We start from the raw sequence: 24888 nt of genomic DNA, 5'->3' as shown, positions 1-24888 counted from the left end.
ACAGCCCTGCTTTCCTCGCAGACCGGCACCATCCGACAGAAGCTTTGCAGCACGGGAAGGTCTCATGTCCACACTGTCCAATCCAGTGCGTCCAATACATGCACCTAGCGAGCACTTGAACTGAGCCCCGTGTGACTGAGGAACTAAAATTTCCACTTCAGTGTCATTAATTTAAATTTAAACATTCACTTGGCCACTGTTTTGGATTATAGCTCCATGACAGAGTTTTGTCTCTTCACAGAGAAAAATCGCAGTTTACACTTAAGAAACCAAGTACTCCTTTCTCTCTTGACACCACAACAAAACTTTCCTTATCATTTACCACTGATAGAAGGTGAGGCTTCTTCAACTAAATAATAATTATTCTTGTTTTGTTTACAAGCCCAAAAATACCCTCCCATCAAAAAATATGAGTAAGCTTTTAAAAAAAATTAGATTTGTAGAATAAAATTTATTCCTCTGTCTTAGCTCTCCCTTTATAATAACTCCTACTGCTTTTAGGATAGCAACCTAAATTCTCAGCTAACAGGATCTGGCCCAACAACCACCTGCCCAGCCTCCCCTTCCCTCTCAAGGTCCCGGCCCCAGCGGCCAGCCTTCTTCTGGTTCTCATGAGGCTCTGCGCTCTCCCTGTTCATCCTGGGACGTCTGCCCACTCTGCTCACCCTCCCTAGGCTGTCCCTCCCCTCCCCAGGCTGTCCCTCCCCTCCCCACTCCCAGTAAACTCCTACCGGGACTCTGGACATCACCCCAATCATCTTCCCCACTTCGCAGAGTCCACCTGACAACCACGTCCCACTCTCTGCTCCGCATCTTTCCCTCACAGCACGTCCTCAACTTCATATTCCCCGGATCTGTGGCCATCTGGTCCCTCAGTCTCGGCAGTGGCAGAGACTGTGTCTGTCTCTATTCATGCCTGCATCCTCGCACTGCATGGGTCTGGCATGCAGCAGGCACTCAATTATCTGAGTGAAAGGCAGAGTCATGATTTTTTTTTTTTTTTTTTACCTTCTCCTTAAAACACTAGGGCAAAGGACTATGCCAACTCTCTTCCAAGCAAACCTGCCCACCCTCATCCGGCTGGGGCCTTTCTTCTGCAGGGAAAGGGGAGTGGCCTGCATAAAGGAATGAAGCAATCACAGAAAATATGACATGTATCTCTAAATGTCTGAGTTGCTTAAATAGGGTTTCAACCATTTAGATGTTACACTGAAGATTTTTAAAAAAGAAAATCCCAAGTGTCCTTCCAAGACCAGTGGTAGGTCTCCAAATGCCTGTGTTTATTATGGACATTTATCAGAAAAAAAGAGGGAGGGTATAAAAATAGTTCTAAGTGTTTCAGTCTATGGATACCAATCCCCAAAGAGTTTGAACCTTGAGGAGGTAAGCATACTTTGCCGTAATCTGACAGATATCTAGCACAGATAAGTCAGATTTACAAATTTGGTAGAACTGCATTCCTATGCAGAGCTCCTATGTATGACTGTACAATATTTACGTACTTAATTCTAAGCTAAGAGCATAGCTTCACTATTTATGTTTTCTTTATATTTACTTCTAGGAACTTTTGGCCATAACTAGATTTGATGACAACCCGTAAGTTTCCTTTTCAACACAAGACTCAAACATGGCCTAATGACCCCCTCATTCATAGTTAGGATGTATCAACAGTGGACTGGGAGCACTGATGCCAGCTCTCCACCAGGTGACCCTCCCATCGGCCACCAATACCAGCATTCGCCAGCAGGCAAACAGGCACACGGAAGCAACAGAGTCGAGCGAGAAGAGCACCATCAGGCTCAGCTACGCCTTACGGGGTCAGAACCGCTTGGCAGACGCACTGCTCCCTCCACCCCAGCCTCGGGTGGATGCCGCCACGATGCTAGCAGTCACGGTGGTCCTCACGGTCTCGCCCAGAGGCCAGATGAATGCTCTCACGGCAGTGCTCCGGGCCACCTCCCACCCGCTGGAACTGGCACGCAAGTTTGCCTGAGGCCATAACATCACAGGTTCTATCAAATGCAGCACATAAAGCATGAACTGTCTGTAAAGTATGTGAACTATACGGTCAAATGCTTGGGTCATGATCTGCTCTTTTAGAACCCAAAGCTCTGAACGATCTGCTGGGGCAGGTTCAGATAGGAACTAACCTGGGAAATGAAGTTATTGTGCAGAGAGCCTGGTTTTCTCCTAATAAAGAAGTTGCTTCCTTCCGGCGTTTCCTCATGTTGTCTTCGACTGTGTTGAACTCGGACATCGTTCCTCCGTACGGCTGTCCAGGTGTGCCTTCAATCATGTAACTGCCATACTCTGGTCTCCACAGGGTAGGATGGCTACAGAGGAGGAAAAATTCCATTCCACCACATTTTGCTGCCGTCTATTCAATTTTTACAAGTTTTTAAAAAGTCACTTCCAAAAACTGAGACACCATTCCATGTAAGTGAAGCTAAGAACTTTACTGTTCCCAAAGGCTGGTCATTCTCCAGAGCTCTTCAACCAGGTGAGGGTTAGAAGTACAGGGTCCAGAATACTTGTAAGTAACTGAAAACCACACACAGGGCACTCGCTGTCCAAGACAAGCTAGTCCACTTTGTGAGAAAGGAGAGGAGGCCATAAGGGCTCTTTCAGTTCACTGCTGGCCTCCAAACTCAAATGCCGTCTCCAAAACTCAAGGGAGTAGGAAAATGGAACTGGAAAGTACTTGCCCCTTCGCCTTTTTGTCTACTTGAAGAAATATTAAAAAACACCCTGCCAACCAAACAAACTCAGTCTAAGCTTCATCTGGTTCATCTGGCACCATGGTTTGGGATCTCAGTAACACTCTGTCCATGGTTTTGGTTTTTCTTTTCTTTTTCTTTTTTTCTTTTTTCTTTTTTTTTTAACATTTAGTCATGGTAAACAGGCTTTATGTTGTGTTTATAGTTCTAAGTGCTTAAATACATTCACGTATTTAAAATGTCAACACCCTATTCAGGAGGTATTATTATCCCTACTTTACAGATGAGGAAAGGGAGGCACAGAGACGTTAAGTAACTTGCCCAAGGTTACACGCAGCTATGAAGCAGGGGAACCAGAGCATGTGCTCTCAACTACGATGCCAGCCTGCCTCCTATACATCTGCAGTTCCAGCAAGTTCAGAAATGCTAAAGCAACCTTTGGTATTTCAGCTTACTTTGGGTTTGTCCTTTCCCCCTTTTCTTGCAGAGTTTCAAGAACTTCCTCTCCAGACAGGACCAACCGAACTTTTTTATTTTCATGATCAAAAGACACCAACATGTATTCCACCTATTGAAAGTTAAAAAAAAAAAAAAAAATTAACCTTCTAGACTCGTGTTCAGTGTAACCTTCAAGAGGAGGAGGCAGGGAAATGTGAGGGTTGGAAAGGACCCACAGTAACTCAAGACAGTCACATCTGCTTACGCTACATGGCACACAATGAGCGTTCTTTTGCATAATATGAAAGACTGGAGAAAATGATCAGTCAACAGCGCCAGTGTTTGAGGACCAGAACTTATTCCTTTGTTACTTCTTTCTCCTGCTCTACTTAATATCCCAAAGAAAAGTCAAGATGTCCACTCTGACAGATTGTACTTCAAAAGAGAAACATTTCAAAGCTAAAAATCTGTAAACTCTACGGGGCGCCTGGGTGGCACAGCGGTTAAGCGTCTGCCTTCGGCTCAGGGCGTGATCCCGGCGTTGTGGGATCGAGCCCCACATTAGGCTCTTCCGCTATGAGCCTGCTTCTTCCTCTCCCACTCCCCCTGCTTGTATTCCCTCTCTCACTGGCTGTCTCTATCTCTGTCAAATAAATAAATAAAATCTTTAAAAAAAAAAAAAATCTGTAAATTGCAGTTACAAAATGAAGTTGCATTTTTAACTTTATTTCCTCAACTGGCTTATTGTAGTTTACGAAAGTGGTTATCTGGGCAGATTATCATGGCAGATTATCCTTATTTACTGGCAGGTTATTAAATGCCATTGTAAGTCTCACTGTTGGGAGAGTTAAGTCATAATCATAAACACACCAGTATGCGGAAGTTATTTTAGGAGTTTCAACAATTGAGTCTTGGTTTTTCAAGAGTAACTTAAGACAACTTCCCCACCCTGAAACCGTGTATGATTTACGATGCAAGGTGCCCTAGTGCATTTATAACAATACCTGGTGGAATTCTGATAAAAATCAGGAGTTAAATACCAAAGAAAGACTTTTCTGGGCAGAGTACAAACAGAGCCTGCTTTTGTTTTCCATGAAATCACATAGTTTAAATCATGATGGTTGGTATCAACAGTGAAGACTATGAATCCCGATTTGTGGCTGAAATAAAACATTATCCATCAGTAAGTGAAAAGGTATGGAATCAGATCATTCAGGAGAACACTCAAGAGTACCCTTTGGACAAGATACCAAGACAGAGAAAAGAAGGTGATAAACTGGTGCCCCATGAAGCTGACCACTCAGCGGAAATATTTTGTTTGGCTTATCATAAAAAAAAAGAAAGAAAAAAGCAGCAATACAGCAATAAATCCAGATTTCCAGACTTAGAAACAAATACCCAGAAGCCCATTCCTACTGGGTGGGGTATGAGCTGCTCTCCTCTGAGAGGTCATGCTCTGGTCTGCAGTGGCCTATTCTTCTCTGTACCTGGCTGGTCTTGGAAGGCATTTCAGTCAGCCATCCATTACCACAGACACAGTCATGTTCAACAAGAGAGTTTCGCACCTCCGCTAAGAAATGGAATTATAAAGGGGAAAAAAATGTTAGTAACCACAGAAGAGAGCCTGGCAGGTTTAAAAAAACAAATGAAACTTTCAACTACCTTTTACTACTAGTTGTTGCTATGGACTGAATGTTTGTGCCCCACTCCCCCACATTCATATGTTGAAGCCCTTAATCCCCTATGGGATGGGATTAGTGCCCTTATTAGAAGAAATGAGAAAAATAATCTCTCTTGCCACCACATGAGGACACAGCAAGAAGGCAGCTGTTTATAAGCCAGGAAGAGGACCCTCATCTGGAAACGAATCTCTCTCCACCTTTGACCTTGGACTTCCCAACCTCCAGAACCTCCAGAACCATGAGAAATATGCCTGTTGTTTAAGCCACCTAATCTATGGTATATGTTATAATAGCCTAAACTAAAATGTCTTACTGATAAGTTTAAGTTCCCACTCTTGCTTTTCTATTAGAATACTGCATGTTCAAGAAATAGGTAAGACTACTTGGGTTAGCCTACGTGAACCAGAAATGTGAAATCTGTATTTGTACAATCAACTCAATATCAAATGCCTGAAAACTGGGCTGCAGAATCTGGATTTGCTCCCAAATTTAAATACAGGTTTCCAGATAGCTATTCAGGAGACCTAAATCTGGATAGAGACGCTAAGAGCTGATGGAATAGGAAACCTTATTAAGTCTCAGGATAGATATATAAAAATATCGTAAGTATGAGAAACAAGTTTTCTCTTAAATGAGAATAAGAAAGATGGTATGCTGTGAATTTTCTTATGTGGATCCTAATCTCCAAATCCATCATTTGAAAGTAGGCACGATCACCTATTTTACAGATGTGCAAAGATGCTCAGAGAGGCTGAGTAAGCTGCCCAAGGCCACAGTGTCAGGCATGGGTGTGAACCGAGCCTGTCTGGCCTCAAAGCACAGCACGCCTTGCTACTAGGACTCTAAAAGGATGCCAATCTTGGTTAGTAATGATAAGCTTTTAGAAAAATTGTTATAGGGGCGCCTGGGTGGCTCAGCTGGTTAAGCATCTGCCTTCAGCTCAGGTCAAGATGCCAGAGTCCAGGATCGAGCCCCGAGTTGGGCTCCCTGCTCACCAGGGAGCGTGCTTCTCCCTCTCTGCCCAGCTTGTGCTCTATCTCTTTTTCTCAAATAAAATCCTTAAAAAAGAATTGTTAGAAGCTCTATGAGGCAGGGACAGTATATAATACTGGCTGAAAACCTCACAAATTGATTATGCCTCAATTTTAAGAAGTGGGCCTGACATTAATATATTACAGAAGCTGAGACACAGCAGTTACAGTTACAGATCTAAACGGATGCCTTAGCTCATCCTAGGCCCAGGACAGAGCTGCGGGCTCTACGACCCCTGCTAGCTCTCAGGAGGAATCTTCCTACTTCAGTACTTCCTCCTTTGATCACGGGCTCCAACACATCTGCAGGGCATCGTCAATTATCTGTGTTCTCTTCTTAATCAGACAGCATGTTTCCTGCAAGACAGATGAAGAGATACTCCCTAGCTTACTGGGTTCCCATCATTTATCTATTATCAAAATGAGCAAGAATTTTTGTACCACTTATATAAGCTGAAGTGCAATAACTCTTGTTGGTTTCCTAGTTTTGAAATAATTGAAATCCTTAGTTTTCAAAATCACTCTGAGACCACGAGTTTAAAGCATGGGAAGGGCAGGAGAACAAAAAGCTCAAACTCAGCCTGCGTTTTAAATATCAGCCAAGCGGATGACATTTAAAATGCTTACAAACCAAACTCTCCTTAATTAAAAAATAATCATCCATGATCTCATTAAGCAAATGTGACAGAAACACATCAGAATATTTACTCAAGGAGACCAAAAAAAAAACCAAATAAATGCACTTACTTTCGGATAAAATGAAAGTTCAGTTAGAAGCCTTTAAGAACCCCCTGAACATTTTGCAAACTCAAATTGAAGGTGCTTGGAAGTAATCTCCCCGCCGCCCCGCCCCAGTCACTTTGCTTTTCTGCCTCCGTGCTCAGGATGGTTCTTTCAGCTCTTGGCTTTTTTGTTATCTTTTTAAACCCCCTCAATACATTTATGTTTATTTCTAATGCTACATCACACAAGCAACAAATAAGTAACTCGATCTTTCCTAATAGCCAAGCGAGAGCCAAAATGGAGTTTGGTTCAGTGAGCTAGCTGTTGAGTGATAATGAAGTGACACGTTAAGGCAATGTTCTCCCCATGCAGACTACCCTAAAGCCACAGTGATTTTATTGTATCTGGATTTTGTCCCCATCTTAAGCTTCCTTTTTGCATCCAAAGGATGAGAGGAAAAGACAAAATAACAGAAGACGGCACAGAGGCCCTTCTGAACACAACAGATTCCAAGGATTAAACATACTAGCTTTCCTAACTTCGAAGAGCATGTGGGCTGTGTGTTCTGAGATACAGCGACATCTACGTACACGGAGCACATACACAATCCCGAAGGCATTATCAGTGCACTGCAGAGTGACTAATTCCAATGTGTGTAATCAACATAGTACTTGGAAGTAGCATAAACAGCCAATGGGCTCTCTTCTCGGTGCACAGATCGTAACTCCCTAAATGTAACTTAGGGACACTGCTACGTAGTACCCATCAGGGATCTTTTAGACACACTAAAAATAACGAAGCACTATGTGAGACACTCATTTTAAAATGTGTACTTTTTCTACAAATGAAAATTAAAATTAGGTTTCATTGCTAAAAAGGCTAAATTTTATCCCACTAGGGTAAAAAGCCACTAATATCTCAGAGCTGTTGAATCAAAGCCGAAGGCCCATTCAGTAGACTACTATGTGTTAGTATATAGCGTTGCTAGGGATGACCTGAACGCAATAACTCACTAGTCATTCAGTGCAGGTTTACACAAGGATGAGGTGCTTTATGTTCATCCGAAATTAGGCCAACAGAAGTAAAGAATCTTAATTGAGGGTGATGTAAGTACTCCGGACAACGCTGGATATGTTGCAGACAGGAAAATATTCATGGCATCAGAGTTCAAGATAACAAGAGTAACTGTTAATATCAAAGTGTGTTTTAGGATTTATGTTGTCTTTAAATGGCATTTACCACTAGTTTAAAATAAATTTCCTTTTTTTGATACACTACCATGAAGGTAAGGGTTTCAAGGAGCTTAGACTTTGAGGAAAGGTTGGACATTTTATAAAACATGAGTGTTTACATTTCTACTCCCTGGAGATAAAAACGGTGATTAGGAAAGCAATCTAGTTCTATAAGGCTCATAAGCAGTTAGAAGCAGTTCCTTGTTCAGGAAGGTTCGACTTCGAGAAATTCTTTTGTCTCCAGCCATCCTACTGGAATTCAAAATTTGGGGTTCAGGGCCAACGCCTCCACTCCACTGTTGGTGTTCTTCCAGTGGCCCAAGCAGTAGGCTTGACTCCTGCTAGAACTACCTGTCGCTCCTCAGAGACCCAGTTTTCTCTTTACGCTAACTCCAAAACAAGCCCACAGCCACTTTGAGGGTTAGGATCCAGTTAAAGTTCATGACCCATCAGTACCCAAACCCATGGTCTTGCTGTCTGGCCCCACCCCTCTGTCCTTTCACTCACTCAACAAGGCCCAATACTGGGTAAGTGCTGGCAATATGGTGAAGAGTCAGGCTGGTGCGGCTCCTGTTCTCAAGCTTCCACTGCTGCTACAGCCACAGCCAGTAACTCAACGGAGCAAAATGATCTCGGGGAACGCTTGGGATGACCAAGCAGAACTGCGGCCTCTGCAGAACGGATTCAGTCTAGGGGATCAGAAGGCTTCCTGGAGGAAAGGGACTAGCCAGACGAAGGGGAGGGTCTACTGATGTTTCAACAACCTCCCAGAGGATTCCCACGCTTTTCCCAACCCCCATTCTGACTGCAGCATAATCACAGGTCTGGCTGGTCAGAGATGCAGATAAACTGGGTCCACCCCATAGAGATCACGCCAAAGAAATGCTTTTGTAGTTGAGTCTAAAGTCATATCAAATTCTTAAATTGTTGGATGTATTTTGACTTTCTCTCCTACTGTGAAATGTCATTTCATACCACAGGAATACACAGGGTGTACTCTAGGAAAGTTTACACTTTTGGAAACTAAAATAAATGTGGCCTCACCCTGACCTGGTCTTCTGCTGGCATCCTAGATTAGGACTGCAGCTTACAGAGTACGCAGCTTTTTATTTATAATATGTTAATCTCAATTTTAACAACACATAACATCAGTGAATTTCCTGTATGATTCAGTGAAGTAACTTCCTTGAATCATTATCTTGGCCCACACAGAGAAAAATTTTTCACATGCCAAGATTAGTAATTTGAAGCCTAAGTGAAAAAATTGAAGACTTAAGAGGGAAAGAAGGGGCACCTGGGTGGCTCAGGTGGTTAAGCGCCTGCCTTCAGCCAGGTCATGATCGAGTCCCGCATTGGGCTCCTTGCTCAGCAAGGAGCCTGCTTCTCCCTCTGCCTGCCACTGCCCCTATTTGTACTCTCTTCTCTGACAAATAAAATCTTAAGGAAAAAAAAAAAAAAAAGACTATGTTAAGGCATTCTTACCTTCTTTCTAATCAAATCTAGCAGAACCCAACCAGTCTCCTCAAACAAATTAACCTCACAAAAGGTAGTTCCATCAAGTAAAGTTACCAATGAATGGTGAGGTTTCCTATGGCCACCAACTTAAGACAACCCGAAACCTAAACCAGAAGACAATTCCTTCTGAAGAAACAATATTGTAAATATAGTTTTTATTTACCTCAGAACATCTGTACTTTAGACCTATGGTTTCTGGGTTCTAAGGACAAGTGAATTCCTTGGCTCTTTCCTGTGGACATACTCCTCTCAGAGTCCTGGTCACCACGTGGCTAACAAGAAAGGAGGTAACCTGGTCCCCACGCAGAGAGAGGCTGCTTTGGATCGGCTGCTCTGCAGTGCTTGGTGCTGAGGGAGAGTATGCATCGAGAACGTCTGGGGCGGCACACGCCAGGTATGGGCGAGCCTAGGGCTTTAGCACGGGGCACGCAGGTGCTGGCGAGAACACCCACTCTCCATGGTGGTACCCAGCTCTGCCCAAATGCACTCCTAGAGCTGGGCAAGCAAGAGAACATCCTTTAAGGTCTAAGTTAGGTTGGCCTAAATTCAAGGACTGCCCGAGAAACAGAAATTTGGAGTTTTAGTTTTTAGAACTAGTGGTAGACTAACCCACCAAAGGGGTTTTTAAAAAAAAAGAAAAAAAAGAGTTCTAAAGAGTGAGAGCCAATGTTAAAACAGAAATTCCACCTTCAAAGTGAATGCTGTGTCCAGAGGGGCTCACCTCTGCCCCCAGTGACAGGGCAGGGGGTGGGGGGCAGGGATTCAACACCTCCAAGTTTAATGCTATATTCCGCCATCACAAGAATCTGAGCACAGACACTCTTTCATAATCACATCTCATAAAGGCAGCATCAGGGCTCCCCCTCAGGCCCGACACCTGGATGTTTGGGCAGATCCCACTGAGAGAGCAATTTTAACTTTCAGTTGGGATGTGGAAGACGGAGACTCCTGTTACTATAAACTCCTTTCCTGCCATATTTGAAGTTCGTGTTAAAGAGGTAAGACAAAGCTCCTGATTTGGGCCCACTACCTGCTGCCCTGGGCAGAGGCTGGCACGGGCTGCATAACTATCAAGTGAGGTCAGCCTGATGTTCGTATAAAGGGCTCACCCGCCTCTGCCCTTTCACAGGGCTCCGCTGCCAGCCGAAGATTAGCTGGGAAGGCTGCAGTCACATTACTGAACCCGTTAGCATTTGTCCTGCAGACCGAGAAATTACCAAGCAGATTCAATATTATAGTTTTGAAAAGATGTTGGCATTTCTCTAGAAGGGAATCACTGGCCATCTGGTAACAAGAAATACTGAAGCAACTGTGGCTCTGAGACATTCATATTTTCACTCAAACAAAAAGCCTACTTCCTTTATCACTACCATCCCCTCGCTGCTTTCTTTTTCTGTCCACCTTCACTCTCATCTTGGGTTGGAGCCCATGAAAACTGTCAGAGCGCTTTTCCTCCTGCTTATTTGGGAGCTGCTATACGGGGGGAGCAGGCTTTGGAGTCCCTCAGCTTCTGGGAAGTACATAAAAACTGCGTGTAAACTGCCTGAGGCGGTGGTACGCACACAGCACCACGCAGATGCTAGTGGCTATGGTTTTCTGGCTCGTGGGCGGGGGTACGTTTATGGAGGCAGCATAGTGTCTTAGAGCTGTTTTCCAAATGCCGGTTACAAGCTCCGTAGTGAGCCAAAGTCGGCTGTCATTAACATTACATAAAAATCTTGAAATAGAGACGCTCAGAATATGTCACTCGTGGGAAGGCAAGTTCCATTTCACCAAAGTATTGCATCTGGCAGTTGTTTCAGGTACTACTGGTCTCAGTCAAAAGTGAAAGCTGGTAGTGTCGACCACCACCTAATTCTACAGTTAAGTAGTCCTGGGTTTCTGCACCAAGCTGATCAAGTCATTCCCCTCTTTGAAACTTTCGAGCGGCTCACACTGAGCAAAAGCCCCACCCCCTCACCAAGAGCATTAGGACCGGTCTTCTGGCTCTGCCTCCTTCATTTCAAACCTCCCTCCTCCCCACCATGTTGTGGCCATACCTATGTTTTTCCAACAACCAAGTCAGGGCCTGGACAGCACTTCTATTCTCTCTGCTTGGGAAGATTTCACCTTAGCCCTTCAAATAGCTGGCTCCTGTGGGTCTCAATAACTTAAGTGCTACCTTTCCAGAGAAACCTTTGCTGACCATGCCACTCCCCCAGCACTAGGACCTCCTTGCTCCTATCCCCAAGGGGACACCACCCTGCTCAGAACAGTCTTAATTTTCCCTCTTTTCTTAGAAATATTACAATTACAGACATTTGGCATTTGTCTTAGACTCTGGGACTTAGTTTCATCATTTGGAAAAACAGGAGGGGGAAAAAAAAGTCCCTTCCTGCTCTAAAGCAATACAAGTATCCCCCTGCTTTTCAAAAATTTGAACCAAGCCACTTCGTTTGTATGAAAGACCTACATTAGCACAGGTTTCCCTGTTATCAGAAAGTACGGTGTTCTATAAAAAGTTTTGTAAGCAGTAAGAAGTGGTGTAGAGAGAAGAGTGTTCCCTGTTTTCTAGAAGTTTGCTATAGGCCACTTGCTTTTACAAGACCTACATTAGCATAGTAACTTGCTCCCCCCCCCAAAAGCAAAAATCCTCTTTGGAAAAACATACTAACGTAGGTCTTTCATAAAAGCAAAACGCCATATTGCAAAACTTTCATAAAGTGGGGGATAACTGTACCTGTTTTTGCTAAATGAAAGAAATCTGAAGGGGATTTTTCCCCCCTTTACGGAAAAAGGCAAAAATAACGTCCCCCCACCAGGACCTTATAGAGACAATGGGCACTCCAAACAGTGAGAGGGTAGCCAAGTCCCTTCCTTGGAACCCACAGCCAGCATGTCAGCCTAAAGCAGGCAGAGTTCTGACCTGTGTCAGTGAGCACCTGGGCTTTATCCTGGTTTATTTTGTGCATCGAAGATATGTCCTAAAGTATCAAAAAAGTCTAAGGTGATTTTTGGGGTCCAGGAACACTCAAAAATTCTTCTATATATTAATGGTAATTGCTGCTTCTCTTTATTCTATTTTGGGTTACAAAAGGTTTCACAGGGATGCTCTACTTGCGGTTGGTGGGGGAAATCTATATTTCTGTATTTCTATTAAGCTCTTCTAGAAATTCTTCGTATATGATCATCCACTTTTCTTTCACTTTCAAATACGTTACTCACTGCACAGCCAGGAAGGTAATTTTATTCAAATGCATTGTCTTGCCCAAAGCTTACCCTTTTAAGCATATGATCTCTTAAAAATTTTTATGTATATATCAGTGGAAGTCTTTCTAAAATTGATCACATCCTCTTCTGCTATCAATAGGAAGATCCTAAACACATTTTCATTTTTTATTAAGGCTTCAGACTTCATTAGCAATTCATTTAACTAGAATCACAGCAGAGCAACTTGGAAGTACAATGGGCTGCAACGTCTAGATGTGCTTTTCACAGCTGCTCTCGGAATCAGGCTCTCTTGCTTCTGCCTCGATTGATTTGTTTATATTTCATCCTGAGCTGAGAAACCAGATGCCAAGCTTTCAGGAATTGTGTATTAAGGGCTTAAGACGCTTTTAGGAGTAAAGTGCATAAACTTTGTAATTAGAAGCCTTTTGTTTACTTCCTAGTCCTCTGAGTACTAAAGCCCCCAGGATCAGAACCTCCTAGATATGGTTTAATACAGCAGTGGCAGCCTTGGGGGGCCAAGAGGAAAGGACTACCATACTTAAGCACAGGCAGGGCTGTCGAAAGCATGCTAGATAAAAAGGTACCTTTCAAGGGCCCAACTTGTGTAAATATGTGAACGTTTCCAGATGGAAATGAAGGACACACTCCTCAATAACCTCTTCAGGTTTGTGTAAGGTTTAAAGTGCTCAGAGCATATCCTTTCAAACAAAAACTTTTTTTTTTTATTAAAAAATATTAACTTTCTAGGGTTGCAAGTCACTGCTGCAACCCTTAACTCTTGAAAACAGCTCAGACAAGTGCCAGACAGCTTTTTACAGGTACTTCAAGATCTTTACTATATCTCTGGAGCATTAAAATATGTGAAGCCCTGTGTACCCCAGCCCATGACCCCTGCAGGTAATCCAAACGGGGCAGAGTCACAGCCCGGATTCTTACTAGCTTCCAGGAGAAGGGTCATGGAGTCTCTTGCCTAACAGTTTAACTCCGCTACATCAGCATCCAGGAAGGGGGGAAAAAAAAGCATTAACCAAATCCAAAGGACCTCAAGGGAAGGGAGACAAGACCAGTGGATCTGTGTGAACATTTATGTAATGAGGAACATCTGGTTTGGGGTTCTTTTGTAATCTTGTTCTGGAAATAAGTTTAACTACCAAACCCCAAATGGTCTGACCATGACAGACACGGAAAACCTAAGCATACAGAAAGCTCTCCAAAGAGCGTCCAACAGTACAAACATAGCCATATAAACTCTCCAAGGATACACCAATCCAGATAACCAAGGTTTCTGAATACCTATCAAGATGCATCCAAAATGAGCTCTTCTGGCCAGAAGTCTGAGCTTTAATCATGTTTCCCTAATGTCTTAAACAATGTCTGAGAAACCTAATCTTTAAGTGGAGACTCAGGGTCATCACTCTAATATACTCAATCCATTACAATCATTTTCAATATACTACAGAAAACTTAATAGCCACGGAGGTATTGCTTAAGTGATACCCAAACTCACATGCTATCCAGTTCAACTAGAATAGTTCAGTTTTGCTTCTTTCTAAAATTATAATCAAGATTTCAAGGACCCTATGAGCTGTGAAAACATCCGTGGGCTCTGTGCCATTTATTTTGGCCAGAAACCAACTTTTGCTTTTCTCCCAAATTCTTAATATGTTCCAGATAGGCTGTTGCCAAAGCCTTCAGACCCTCCCTAACCAGCAAATCCAGTGGCTTCACTTCAGTTCCCATCCTTCCACAGCTCTCGAAAGTGTGCTCTCCTTCTTCCCATGCAGGACAGGGCTACCAACCCTCAAACACTTTCCTCTCAGGATCCCACAAGTCTTCATCAGAGTTCTGAGGCGCCACCAATGTTTCTTCTCCCTGGGCTAGCTCGCTCTCCACTTTGGTTTTAACCACCATCTTTAGGCCTGTGGCTGCCCCGCCATACACACAGTCAGCTCAGATGTTGCTCCAGCTTTCTCCTGTCTACCTGGTTATTTCTACTGAATGAGTACAGGGCTCCTTAAATAAAAGGGTTCCAGACCTGAATATCCAACCAACAGTTCCCTGAAGAACCATCCTTACAGGGAGTCTTATTCACTTGGTCATCTTTGCCAGGAACAGATATGAGAGACATGACCTAACCACTTATGTGCTAGGTCCTTTCACTCCTTCTCTAAAGTATCTTTTTTTTTTTTAATGATTTTATTTGTCAGAGAGTGAAAGAGCGCACACAAGCAAAGGAAAGGCAGGCAGAAGGAGAAGCAGGCTCCCCGCTAAGCAAGGAGCCTGACGTAGGACTCGATCCCAGAACCCTGGGATCATGACCTGAGTTGAAGGCAGGCACTTAACTGACTGAGCCACCCAGGTGTCCCTAAAGTATCTCTTTAATGTACACAAATCGATCCCCAGAGTTCTAGGCTACACTCTCCTCTCTCTCCTAGCAATGACATGTCCTCTGTAGTGTGCACTCCTTGTCTCTAGTTATTCCACCCAACCCATTACATTTCCCGCTATGACCAAAAGGACCTAGAAGAAATACTCTTGTACCAGTCTTGGGCTTAACAATACTACATCTCCTGACATGGCCTATTACAAAGGACCTTTGACAGCCTGAACCCAACCCACCTTTCTAGCCTCAACTTCTAGCCATTCCCTTTTCCCTGCTTTGGTCCTGTGTTTCAGCAATATTCCCTCAACAACAGGCACCTCCATAATCTCACATTTGTGCATTCCCTTCCCTTTCTTCTCCGTCTCCCTTTGAGACCTACCAGACGGTTCACTCCCCACCTTCCATCCCTAAGACTCCCAGGATCTCTAGATACACAGCCAACTCCTCCTCGCCTCCCTCCCCTGCACCCACCCACCTGTGTACCACTGGAGTTCAAGGGCAGAGAGCTGCTCACTTTTCTTGATTATGCTCTTCAACCCCATGACCTAACACAGGAAGTCCTTGACATACAGGAAGTACACAATAAATACTTAATTTAACAATTATCCATCATGGAAATAAAGCCTTTAGTGTTTTGCCATATGTAAGTAAAACTTAAATATCAGCTATTTTCAAGAAAACATTTTTGCAATACCATCTTGCTTTTAACAAAAAAGTTGTGAGGCTCAAATAGGCTTAAGACATTAAAAAATTTCTAGAAACCTAGTATCTATGGCTTTATAATTAGATTACTTTGTCAGCAGCCAGTGAAGTATATTATCCTAGACCAATGCTAAAACCCAAAAGATGACAGGGTAAGGAAATAGATTCTCCCATTTCTTGTATATATTTCCCGATTTTAATAAGTTGTATGGAATTTAGAGTACTCTGAAACAGTTAAATAGTTAAATACAATTAGAAACTATATATATGTAAACATGCAATTCGAAACTAAATGGTAGTTTGTGTTTTTATTAGTCTTATAGATGAGATTGTGGTCTTAAGAATTTACGTTCTGGATTAAGATAACACAATCATTCGGGGGAAGACTTGGGGCTTAGCCTTGCCTCTTCAAATTAAAATCTTTCATAAAATGTATGCAAACTTTTCAAAGAATTGTGTTTTCCGCAAATACCCAGTCATAGGATGAAAACGGTGATACTAAGTGATGAACGTCACAGCATAAAGGCAAAGAAAATCCTGACTTAAAAAAAAAAAAAAAAACTTGGCTAGGGGAACCTGGCTGGCTCAGCTGGAAGAGCATGCAACTCAATCTTAGGGTCATCAGTTCAAGCCCCACGAGCGGTGAAGAGATTACTTACAAATAATACAAATAATAAAGAAAAAAGAAAAACTTGGCTAAATGTTGGTTGCTGGAGATATCATATAACCACATGGGCAGCCAGCCTTTGGACAAAGTTTACAGAGAAAGGGGAACAGAGCTGAAAGGATAATAGAACAAATGGGAAAGACTTCTACTTCTGCTCAAGATGGAGTAAAAGCAACCAATTTTACCTTCCCACCTGAAACAGCCAAAATGAGAGACAGTATATGAAATAGCTTTTTCAAGACACTGGATGGCAGGTAACACAAGGCAGAGATTCCGGAGATGTGGGGGAGAAAAAGTGAAGTGAGCCCTCCAATTGCCCCAACTTACTGCCTGGAAGAGAGGCTCCAGATCACGGGCAGGAAGGTGAAACAGAACCTGGAGTACTCCCTGAACTGAAGAGAGAGAGCTGAAGGCCTGAGGAAACCAAATCAATTAGAGTTCACAGGACCAAGTACCACAGAGAAGAGAGCTGTACAGAGAACCCTGGAGATCTGCAGAGGGTTCCCCCTCAAGGATTCAGTAGTACATCAACCCATAAGAAGGCAAGTACCCAAAGCTGGGACCGAGTGTGTTCCCACAAGCCCAAATAGAGTAACTCCTAATTCAGGGGCACTGGGGAAAATATTCATAAAGGTCTTGCCTCAGTAGAAGGATTAAACTAGAGACTTCTCCAGATCTGCCTAATTATAAAATCGAGACCTCAAAGGACTGAACTACCTCCAAATAATTACATTGTAGAACAAGGCTTAAAGAATACGGTTAGAAATATACAAATAACAAGCACCCAAAAGGTAAAATTCATAATATCTGACATCCAATCAAAGATTACCAGGCATGCAAAGAAGCAGGGAAACATTCAGAAAAGAATAAACCTGAACTTAATCTTAAATAACAAAGATATTAGAATTAGCTGAGACATTAAAACAGTTATTAGAACTGTATCCCACATGTTCAAGGAGTTTAGTAAGGTTGCAGAAGATCAATGAACAGTCAGAAACTGCAACATAATACCATTTACAATAGGAAAAAAATAGGAAAAAAATATGAAACTGTGATATATCTAACAAAAGATGGGAAAGACTTGGACGTTAAAAACTAAAAAACCATGGAGGAGAGAAATTAAAGATCTCCTTGTTCATGGGTCAGAAGACTCATTAAGATGTCAATTCTTCCCAAACTGATCTACAGATTCAGTGCAATTGCAGTCAAAATCCCAGGACGGTTTGTTTTGTTTTTGGCAGAAATTGCCAAGCTGGTTCTAAAAACCAAGTAGAAATTCAAAGGGCCTAGAAAAGTCAAAACAAGTTGAAAAAGAAGAAAGCTGGAGAGCTAACACTGCCTGATCTCACAACATATTATAAAGCTATAGTATAGCTAAGTATAGATGGATCAATGGAACGGTACAAAGAATCCAGAAATAAAGCCACACACACAGACAGACTACTGGAATTAGACAAGCTACAGAGGCCATGTACCTCTGGCAGTGGAGAAAGGATAGTCTTTTCAACAAATGGTGCTGGGGCAACCAAAATCAAAAATGCATCCCTTACACCGTCGGCAAAGCTAACTCAAAATGGATCACAGACCTAAATGTCAAGTGTAAGGTTATAAAACTTCTAGAAGAAAATATGGGAGAAACCGTTTGTGGTCTTGGATTAAGGAAAGATTTCTTAAATAACCACACCAAAAGTATGATCCATAAAAGAACAAGGGAACAAACTGGACTTCATTAAAATGAACTTCTCTGGTCTTCAAAAGACACCCTTATTAAGAGAATGAAAACGGACTGGGAGAACATATGTGCAATGTAAATTATCTGGTAAGAACTACATCTAGAATATATAAAGAACTCTCAAAACTCAGCTAGGCAAATGACCTTAAGCACACTTCACAAAAAAGACATACAGATGGCAAATAATCACATGAAAGGATACTCATCACCACTGGTCTTAAGGGAAATGCATACTAAAAACACAACAAAAAAGTACCATCGCGTACTTATTAGAATGGCTAAAATTAAAGAAACTGACTATACCAAGTGTAGACACGGATGTGGACAAACAGAAACTGGTATACGCTGCTCCTCGGAATGTAAAATGGTTCAGCCACTTTTAAAAACTTTAATAGTTTCCTTAAAAAGTTAAAACAAATCACTCATAGGGAATAATCAAGGTAGACAAAAGCATAAATCCATACAAAGACTTACACATTAATCTTCATACAAGTTTTGTTTGTAATAGCTAAAAATTGGATACAATCCAAATAATGGATAAATTGTAGTATATCCATGCAATGGATATGATGAATACCATTTACAATAGGAAAAAAATATGAAACTGTGATATATCTAACAAAAGATGGGAAAGACTTGGACGTTAAAAACTAAAAAACCATGGAGGAGAGAAATTAAAGATCTCCTTGTTCATGGGTCAGAATTCAAAGGAATGAACTACTGATACATGCAATAAAATGAATGAATCTCAAAATATACAAGCGGCTTAAAAAGCCAAACCAGAAAAGTACAGGCTTTATGATTTCCTAGATGATAAACTCTAGGAAATGCAGTCTACTACGGTGCCAGATCAGTGGTTGCCTATGGAAGTGGGGAGGGAAGAGGAGAATTACAAAGGGGCACGACGACATTTTTAGAGATGATGTATGTTATTTTGATTGTGCTGGTAGTTTCACAGGTGTATACATATATCAAAACTTATCAAACTATATTTTAAATATGTGCAGTTTACTGTATGTCAATTATATCAAAATAAATGTGTCGAAGAGTTTATAAAAACCCACCTAACTTGGTTAAAGTATGTATAAAGAATATTAATTAGCAAGCTTATTAGAATATGGTCCATCCAACACCAGCAACATCAGTAATGCCCCAAATTTAGTTTTCTAAATTTAACAACACATTCAGATGCCTTGAGTATATAAAAAGTTCAGAAACACAAATGTATTTTTCCTTGATTTCACCACTGTGCTTTAGAGACAGGTGAACAATAAATACTGTTAAAACAACGTCCACAGTGATAGCAAAGTGACAGAAAGATAAAACTTTGCTTTATAGGTCACAAAATACTCAATGACCTATGTAAGAAACCTGAACATTCCTAATGACTATCAAGAAATATTTGTGCTCAATATCTAATTCTAGTCAGTGTCCAATAATGCATTTTTAAGACACAATTTAGATTTCTAAATGCAATTTAGAAATACTATAGTTATCAAATACCATCAATACCATCGAAAATAACCAAGCTAATGGTTAATAACTGGCTAAAAAAACACCCACACACATGGAATGCCTCATTCCCCAACGACCATAGCCATTTATTTTTTAAATTATTTTTTTCAAGTTTTTATTTAAATTCCAGTTAGTTAATAGTAGTATTAGTTTCTGGTGTAGAATTCAGTGATTCATCACCTACAAACACCCGGCACTCATCACAAGTGCCCTCCTTAATCCCCATCACCTGTTTAACCCATGGCCCCCACCTCCCTCCCAGCAACCCTCAGTTTATGTTCTATCGTTAAGAGTCTGCTTGACCAGGGCTTTTTAAATGAGATATAGCAGATATTTAAAAACTTCCAAGTGAATATTTTAAGTTACTATTTATGAGTCTTCACTCAAAAGGCAAAGTACTTACTTGTAAACCATTTCATCATTATCTCATTTAATCTTAATAACCCTATAGGGCATTATCATCTCTATTTTATAGATTAAAAAAACTGAGGTTTAGATAAAGCAATTTGTCCAAAGCTACACGTTCATTTACACTCAAATGAAAATGCTTTTGTCCATTCTAGATTTATGGCTCAGAGTTGTTATTTTTTTATAGGATTATAAGCTTATTAACAAGCTATGCATTTTCTAAATAGTCACTTAAGCATTCTTAACCTACACAGGCAAGTTTGTCCTTCCAACTCAATGGATGACATATCAGCCCTTAACAAATCCCATCCTGGTTTTATTGGCTTTATGCATGTTAAGAACACACTCAAATATTAAGAACGTATTATATTTTCCTAAGTTCACGTGCACTTCTCTGCTAACTAGAGGACAGTTTACCTTGAGAGCCACTACACTGGGTTAAAAAAATTAGAAAACCTATACATTTGCTTTTAAATGTTGTTTTCTGACACCTCTACAACCTGTAGTGTTAACTCTGTAAAAGGAGATTTGATGAAATCTCATACTTTGTAAATAATCCAAAACCTGGTATTATGTGTTTGAGAAATGGACCTGAAGGCAGACAGATTTCAATTCTGATAACGCCTCTGCTGGTTAGTAGCTGAAAAGGCCTGGCAGGCGTTAACATCAGAGTGGACTCAGAAGTTGTACTTACTGCCACATTTGCAGCATACGTTTCCTAAGTCTGTCCTTTAATGGACACACTCCAGTTAAAAACAAAATCTGCGCCTCCAAAGTTTGTGTCAGCTGTGAAAAGGTAAGTGCTTTCTTTTTTTTTTTTTTTTTTTTTTTTTTGCACACGTAGAATGCCTGGCAGGCAAAAGAGAACCCAGGAACCTCCATCTTACCTCTCCCCCTCCAGGCCCCATCCTGGGGCAAAATGAAGTGCTTCTCCCGGCAACCCAGGAGTTAGAACTTCTATCTCCTATAGAAACAATAAATGGTGGCCAGGGTTAGGACCCTGTTACACCAAAGGCAAAATATACATCTGTAAATGGATCTGGAAATCTACGCATTCATAAGATTGTCACACGAAAATACTTCTGATTTCCAAAAAGCCAGCAGACACACATCTTTAGAATACAACCCATTTTTACTGCAGCAATTGGTGGCAGCCCTCGCTTTACTCAACAGTCTAAAGACTATCTTCAGGTGAATTTCAAAAAGTAACATTCTGGTTTGAAACATGTACATTTAAAAATCTGATTCAATGCTGTTCTTACACTATAAAAGCTAGGACAGAGTCCAACCCTGTCACTTTCTACAAGAGGAAAATGAGGCTCACAATCACACAGGGAGTTTGGCAGGCCCTGGAATATGACACAAGTGTTCAAATCCAGGGTTCTTTCTGATAAACACTACCAGATGTAAATACTGTCCTAGTAACTAGGGCTAGGCATTTCCAAAAGTGGCAGGGTCTCCTAACCATGGTTTTAATGTTTTTTTTTGGGGGGGGGGACAGGGAAGCTTATAAGACCAAAACTTCCCACAAAAAGCAGTACTTTGGTATCACGCCAAGCAGTCCAACATATCACATCTCAAACACCTTTTCTGTCTGGCAAGGCCATCCTCCATCTCCAGGGCCACACCACCCACCATGCCCTTCTCCACTTTTATCTGCCCAGCCTGTTTCTCAGTTACTTCTCAGGCTTCTGCATACAATGCATGTTTGCTTGCTGCCTGATCCTGCCTGCAGACTTCTACTTCAGTAGACGTGATCCCTGAGCTCCTATGCGCAAGGAATGGCGCCAACACTGGAGTCGTTAACTTCTCTCCTGCTCTTTTCGAAAAGCTCATCTCATCAAGGAAGCCTCCCACGATAAATGTGAGAGTCTGGCTTTCAAACTCAAGTGGCAACCATACTAAGAAATAATTTACATACGACTCAATATAGACCTGCTCACAGGGACCCTCAAATAACTCAAAAGTTTGACATGCTACGCTTGCTATTTATGACAAAGTGGTCCTCTTCATCCGATTCCCCCCCCCCCTTTTTTTTTAAGTTCCAGAGAGAAAAAAAGTCTAGGAGAACCTAAATTTGTTTCTCAACCCGCTAATGGATCATGACCTGCAGTCTGAAAACAATGTTCTGTAACATAAAAGAGTGATTACTTTGACATGGTACCAGAGGCATCAGCCAATATTTAGGCACGAGACCCCCCCACCCTCCTCCAGAACCTCACCTTCTCCCTGCCCAGTCCTAGAGACACCACAATGGAGAATTCGTTCCTACAATACCACAGGTCAAGGATCAGAGAACCAACTTCATGCGACAAAGCTTTTACTTAAGTGCCATTTCAGAAATAGAAAATAGAGTGAGGTGTTTTTTTTTTTTTTTCTTTAACCATCTGAGCAGCCTTCACAATCTCAATTCTTCCCCATGTGTCAGGCTGCCTATTTCTGCCTGGACCGTCAACACTTGGGCAGGAATTCCACTCTTCTTGAAAATCCTACGCTCCACCCCGACACATATGACTGGAGCAGAATTTAAAACTATGAGAAGTGTGTTATTTTTAATATCTAAAATAACTTTTCTACTTCATGGATACAGATTTCTACTACACATACAAATTCCCCACTCCAAAAGACGCTGGTTTATTAAGGAGAAAAGCAGCGAAGAGGTGTGGGAGAGAAAACAAAATCAGGAGGGACAGAGGACAGATCATTAAATGCACACAATACACAAATGAACACACACAATGTCAGATGCTGTGAAGCAACAAGGAACTTTGGAATAAAATTGAAGCATTACCACCAAACACAATACCGTACCCCTTTTCTGTCCAAAGTATGACAAACCCCTTCTCGTATAAACGTGAATTACTATTATACTTTTCTAACTTAAAATACCACAATTCAACTGTAAAAAGAATTATCTTCCAGCTTTAGAAACAGACAAACTAATTTTGCAAGGAAACAGATTCTGCACCACCCTGATGCTTAGGTCAAGAGTAATAACATCAACTGAAAGATAAATTTACACCTGAGTAAGCCATGGAACACAAATGGTTAAAAAAAAAAACGGATGCACTTTTCAAAAAAGCACTTAATTATTTGAATGTTATCTACACGTGACTTTTAAAAACGGGAAGGGAGAGCATAAAACAGCTTTGGCAGAAGAAAACTAAATCTAAAGGGGGCAATGCTTTCCAGATCATTCCAATAAACAATGGTTCAACAAATTGAAAATGCAAAGACATTTCAGCTGTAGGCAGAACGTATGTTGAAACACTGATTTGCACAGTTTAGACACTGGACGCAGGCCATGGAAAGGCACTAACAAACCCCAACTGCGAAGCTTCAAGAGTTCCCATTTAGAATTAAACAGGAACAAGAAGTTTCCTCCCCTTTAGGAAAACCGAGGTATAATTTCTGTTCTATGCCTGTAAAGTGGTGGTGAAGCGGGGAGGGTGAGGAAAGGTGTGTGAAGAGAGTGCGAGGGAGCTGATGAGCAGCACCTGGAGGTTTAAAAAGTAACCTGCTGGAGATGGGGCGGAAGCGAACATCCCGAAGACCTGACTCCTAGCAGCAACGGCCCTTCTAGGACAACTTGGTCCCTTTCTCGCTGATCGCAAAAGCGCATTTTGACACCGGACGCCAGATCGCGATACTGTGCCGGCAGATATACCAGACGAAAAACTCCTGGAAGCACAAATGTCACACTTGCTCACGCTCGCGCCCTCCCAGCGCCTAACCCATTTGTTGAATGAAGGAGAAAACCCTAAGAATGAATGAATGGGATAGAGAAGTCTAGTGAGAAGACTCTGAGCAGGGACCCACGCGCTAGAGCGCCCCGGACACCCGCCGGGCGAGGGCAGGGGCAGCGCGCCAGGGCGGGGACGCGTCCGGGGACCCTCGGGGCGCACCGCAGGACGCGGACCGCTGTGGGGGCGCGGGGCACGCCTCGCCGAACAAAGGAGACACGGGGTGGCCTGACAGGGCCGCCTGGCGGGGGCGGAGGCCGCGGGCGCTCACCTCATCGCCCCACTTGAGCACGTCCTTGTGCCGGTCCTTGACGGCGTGGTAGATGTGCAGGAACTGGAGAATCCCGTGCCGCCGCACGTGGTCGGCGTGGCGCTTGGTCTCCTCCCAGCTCAGCGGCGAGCCCTGGGACAGCAGCCCCATGGCTGCCCCCTCCTCCTCCTCGGGGCTGACGGCGACCGCCCGCTCAGGGCGCGGGGCGCGAGCCGGACACTCAGCTGCCCGCAGAAAGCGGCGGCGGCGGCGGCGGCAGCTCCGCCCCGCGGGGGCGCCCTCGGGCCGCAGCCGGCGGAGGGAAGGTCCGCTCCGCTCCCCTGCGCGGGGTCCTTGCCGCCCAGGTGACCGACTCAGGGGTCCGGCGCGCCGCGCGGACACAGAGGCAGAGGACGGGAGGGCAGGCTGGGCGGCTCTCGGCCCGGCGGCCTCGCCCGTCGCCCGCTCCGGCTCCCACCCCGCTCCTGCTCCGAGGCGGCGGCGACGGACCCCACAGCCACGGTGCGGCAGCGGCTCTGGCTTCTCTTTACCGGTGTCGTGCACTGCCTTCTTCCTACTTGTGACCAAGACCTGCGCCGCCACAGAGCATGCCCAGTCCCCCTATCGGCTCACTCGCGGCTCCGGGGCGCGATCCGTCGCTCCGGATTTTATAGGCTACGGGCGGAGGCGGGGAAAGAAGGCGGTGCAGGAGAGGAGGCGTGGCCGAACGCCCAAAGAGGCTCCAAAGGGGCCTCGGAGGAGGCGTGCGCAGGCGTGGTTGGGGCGGAGTCAAAGGGAAGGGGCGGGGCTGAGGGGGGAGAGTGAGGTCTGGCATGCTTTCAGCAAATGAGATATGTAAAAACCTGTGTTCTCTAGTCCAAAGAGATAAACTTTAGGTTGCGGAAAGAATTTGGTTATTTGAATTAATGAACAACCCACT

General features: G+C 43.0%; 1 protein-coding gene across 2 annotated transcripts in view; it reads right to left on the bottom strand.

The window, feature by feature from the left end:
- The window catches only part of GCLC (glutamate-cysteine ligase catalytic subunit), a 45523-nt gene extending 20921 nt beyond the window's left edge, over nucleotides 1-24602 (bottom strand). For both annotated transcript variants that reach the window (XM_045802554.2, XM_045802557.2), the window contains exons 1-3: nucleotides 23970-24602; nucleotides 3173-3285; nucleotides 2151-2333 (exon numbers count right to left, since the gene is read on the bottom strand). In XM_045802554.2, the coding sequence (XP_045658510.1) occupies nucleotides 2151-2333; nucleotides 3173-3285; nucleotides 23970-24119 (446 nt within the window). In that variant the 5' untranslated portion in view covers nucleotides 24120-24602. The remainder of the gene's footprint in view (nucleotides 1-2150; nucleotides 2334-3172; nucleotides 3286-23969) is intronic.
- Between the last annotated feature and the right edge of the window lie 286 nt (nucleotides 24603-24888).

This window comes from Ursus americanus, chromosome 29 (genome assembly GCF_024610735.1).
Source record: "Ursus americanus isolate L20-20 chromosome 29, mUrsAme1.1.p, whole genome shotgun sequence".
NCBI classification, from domain to species: Eukaryota; Metazoa; Chordata; class Mammalia; order Carnivora; family Ursidae; genus Ursus; species Ursus americanus.
Note: the sequence above shows the minus strand (reverse complement) of the source record. Positions and strands in the feature narration are given on the sequence as shown.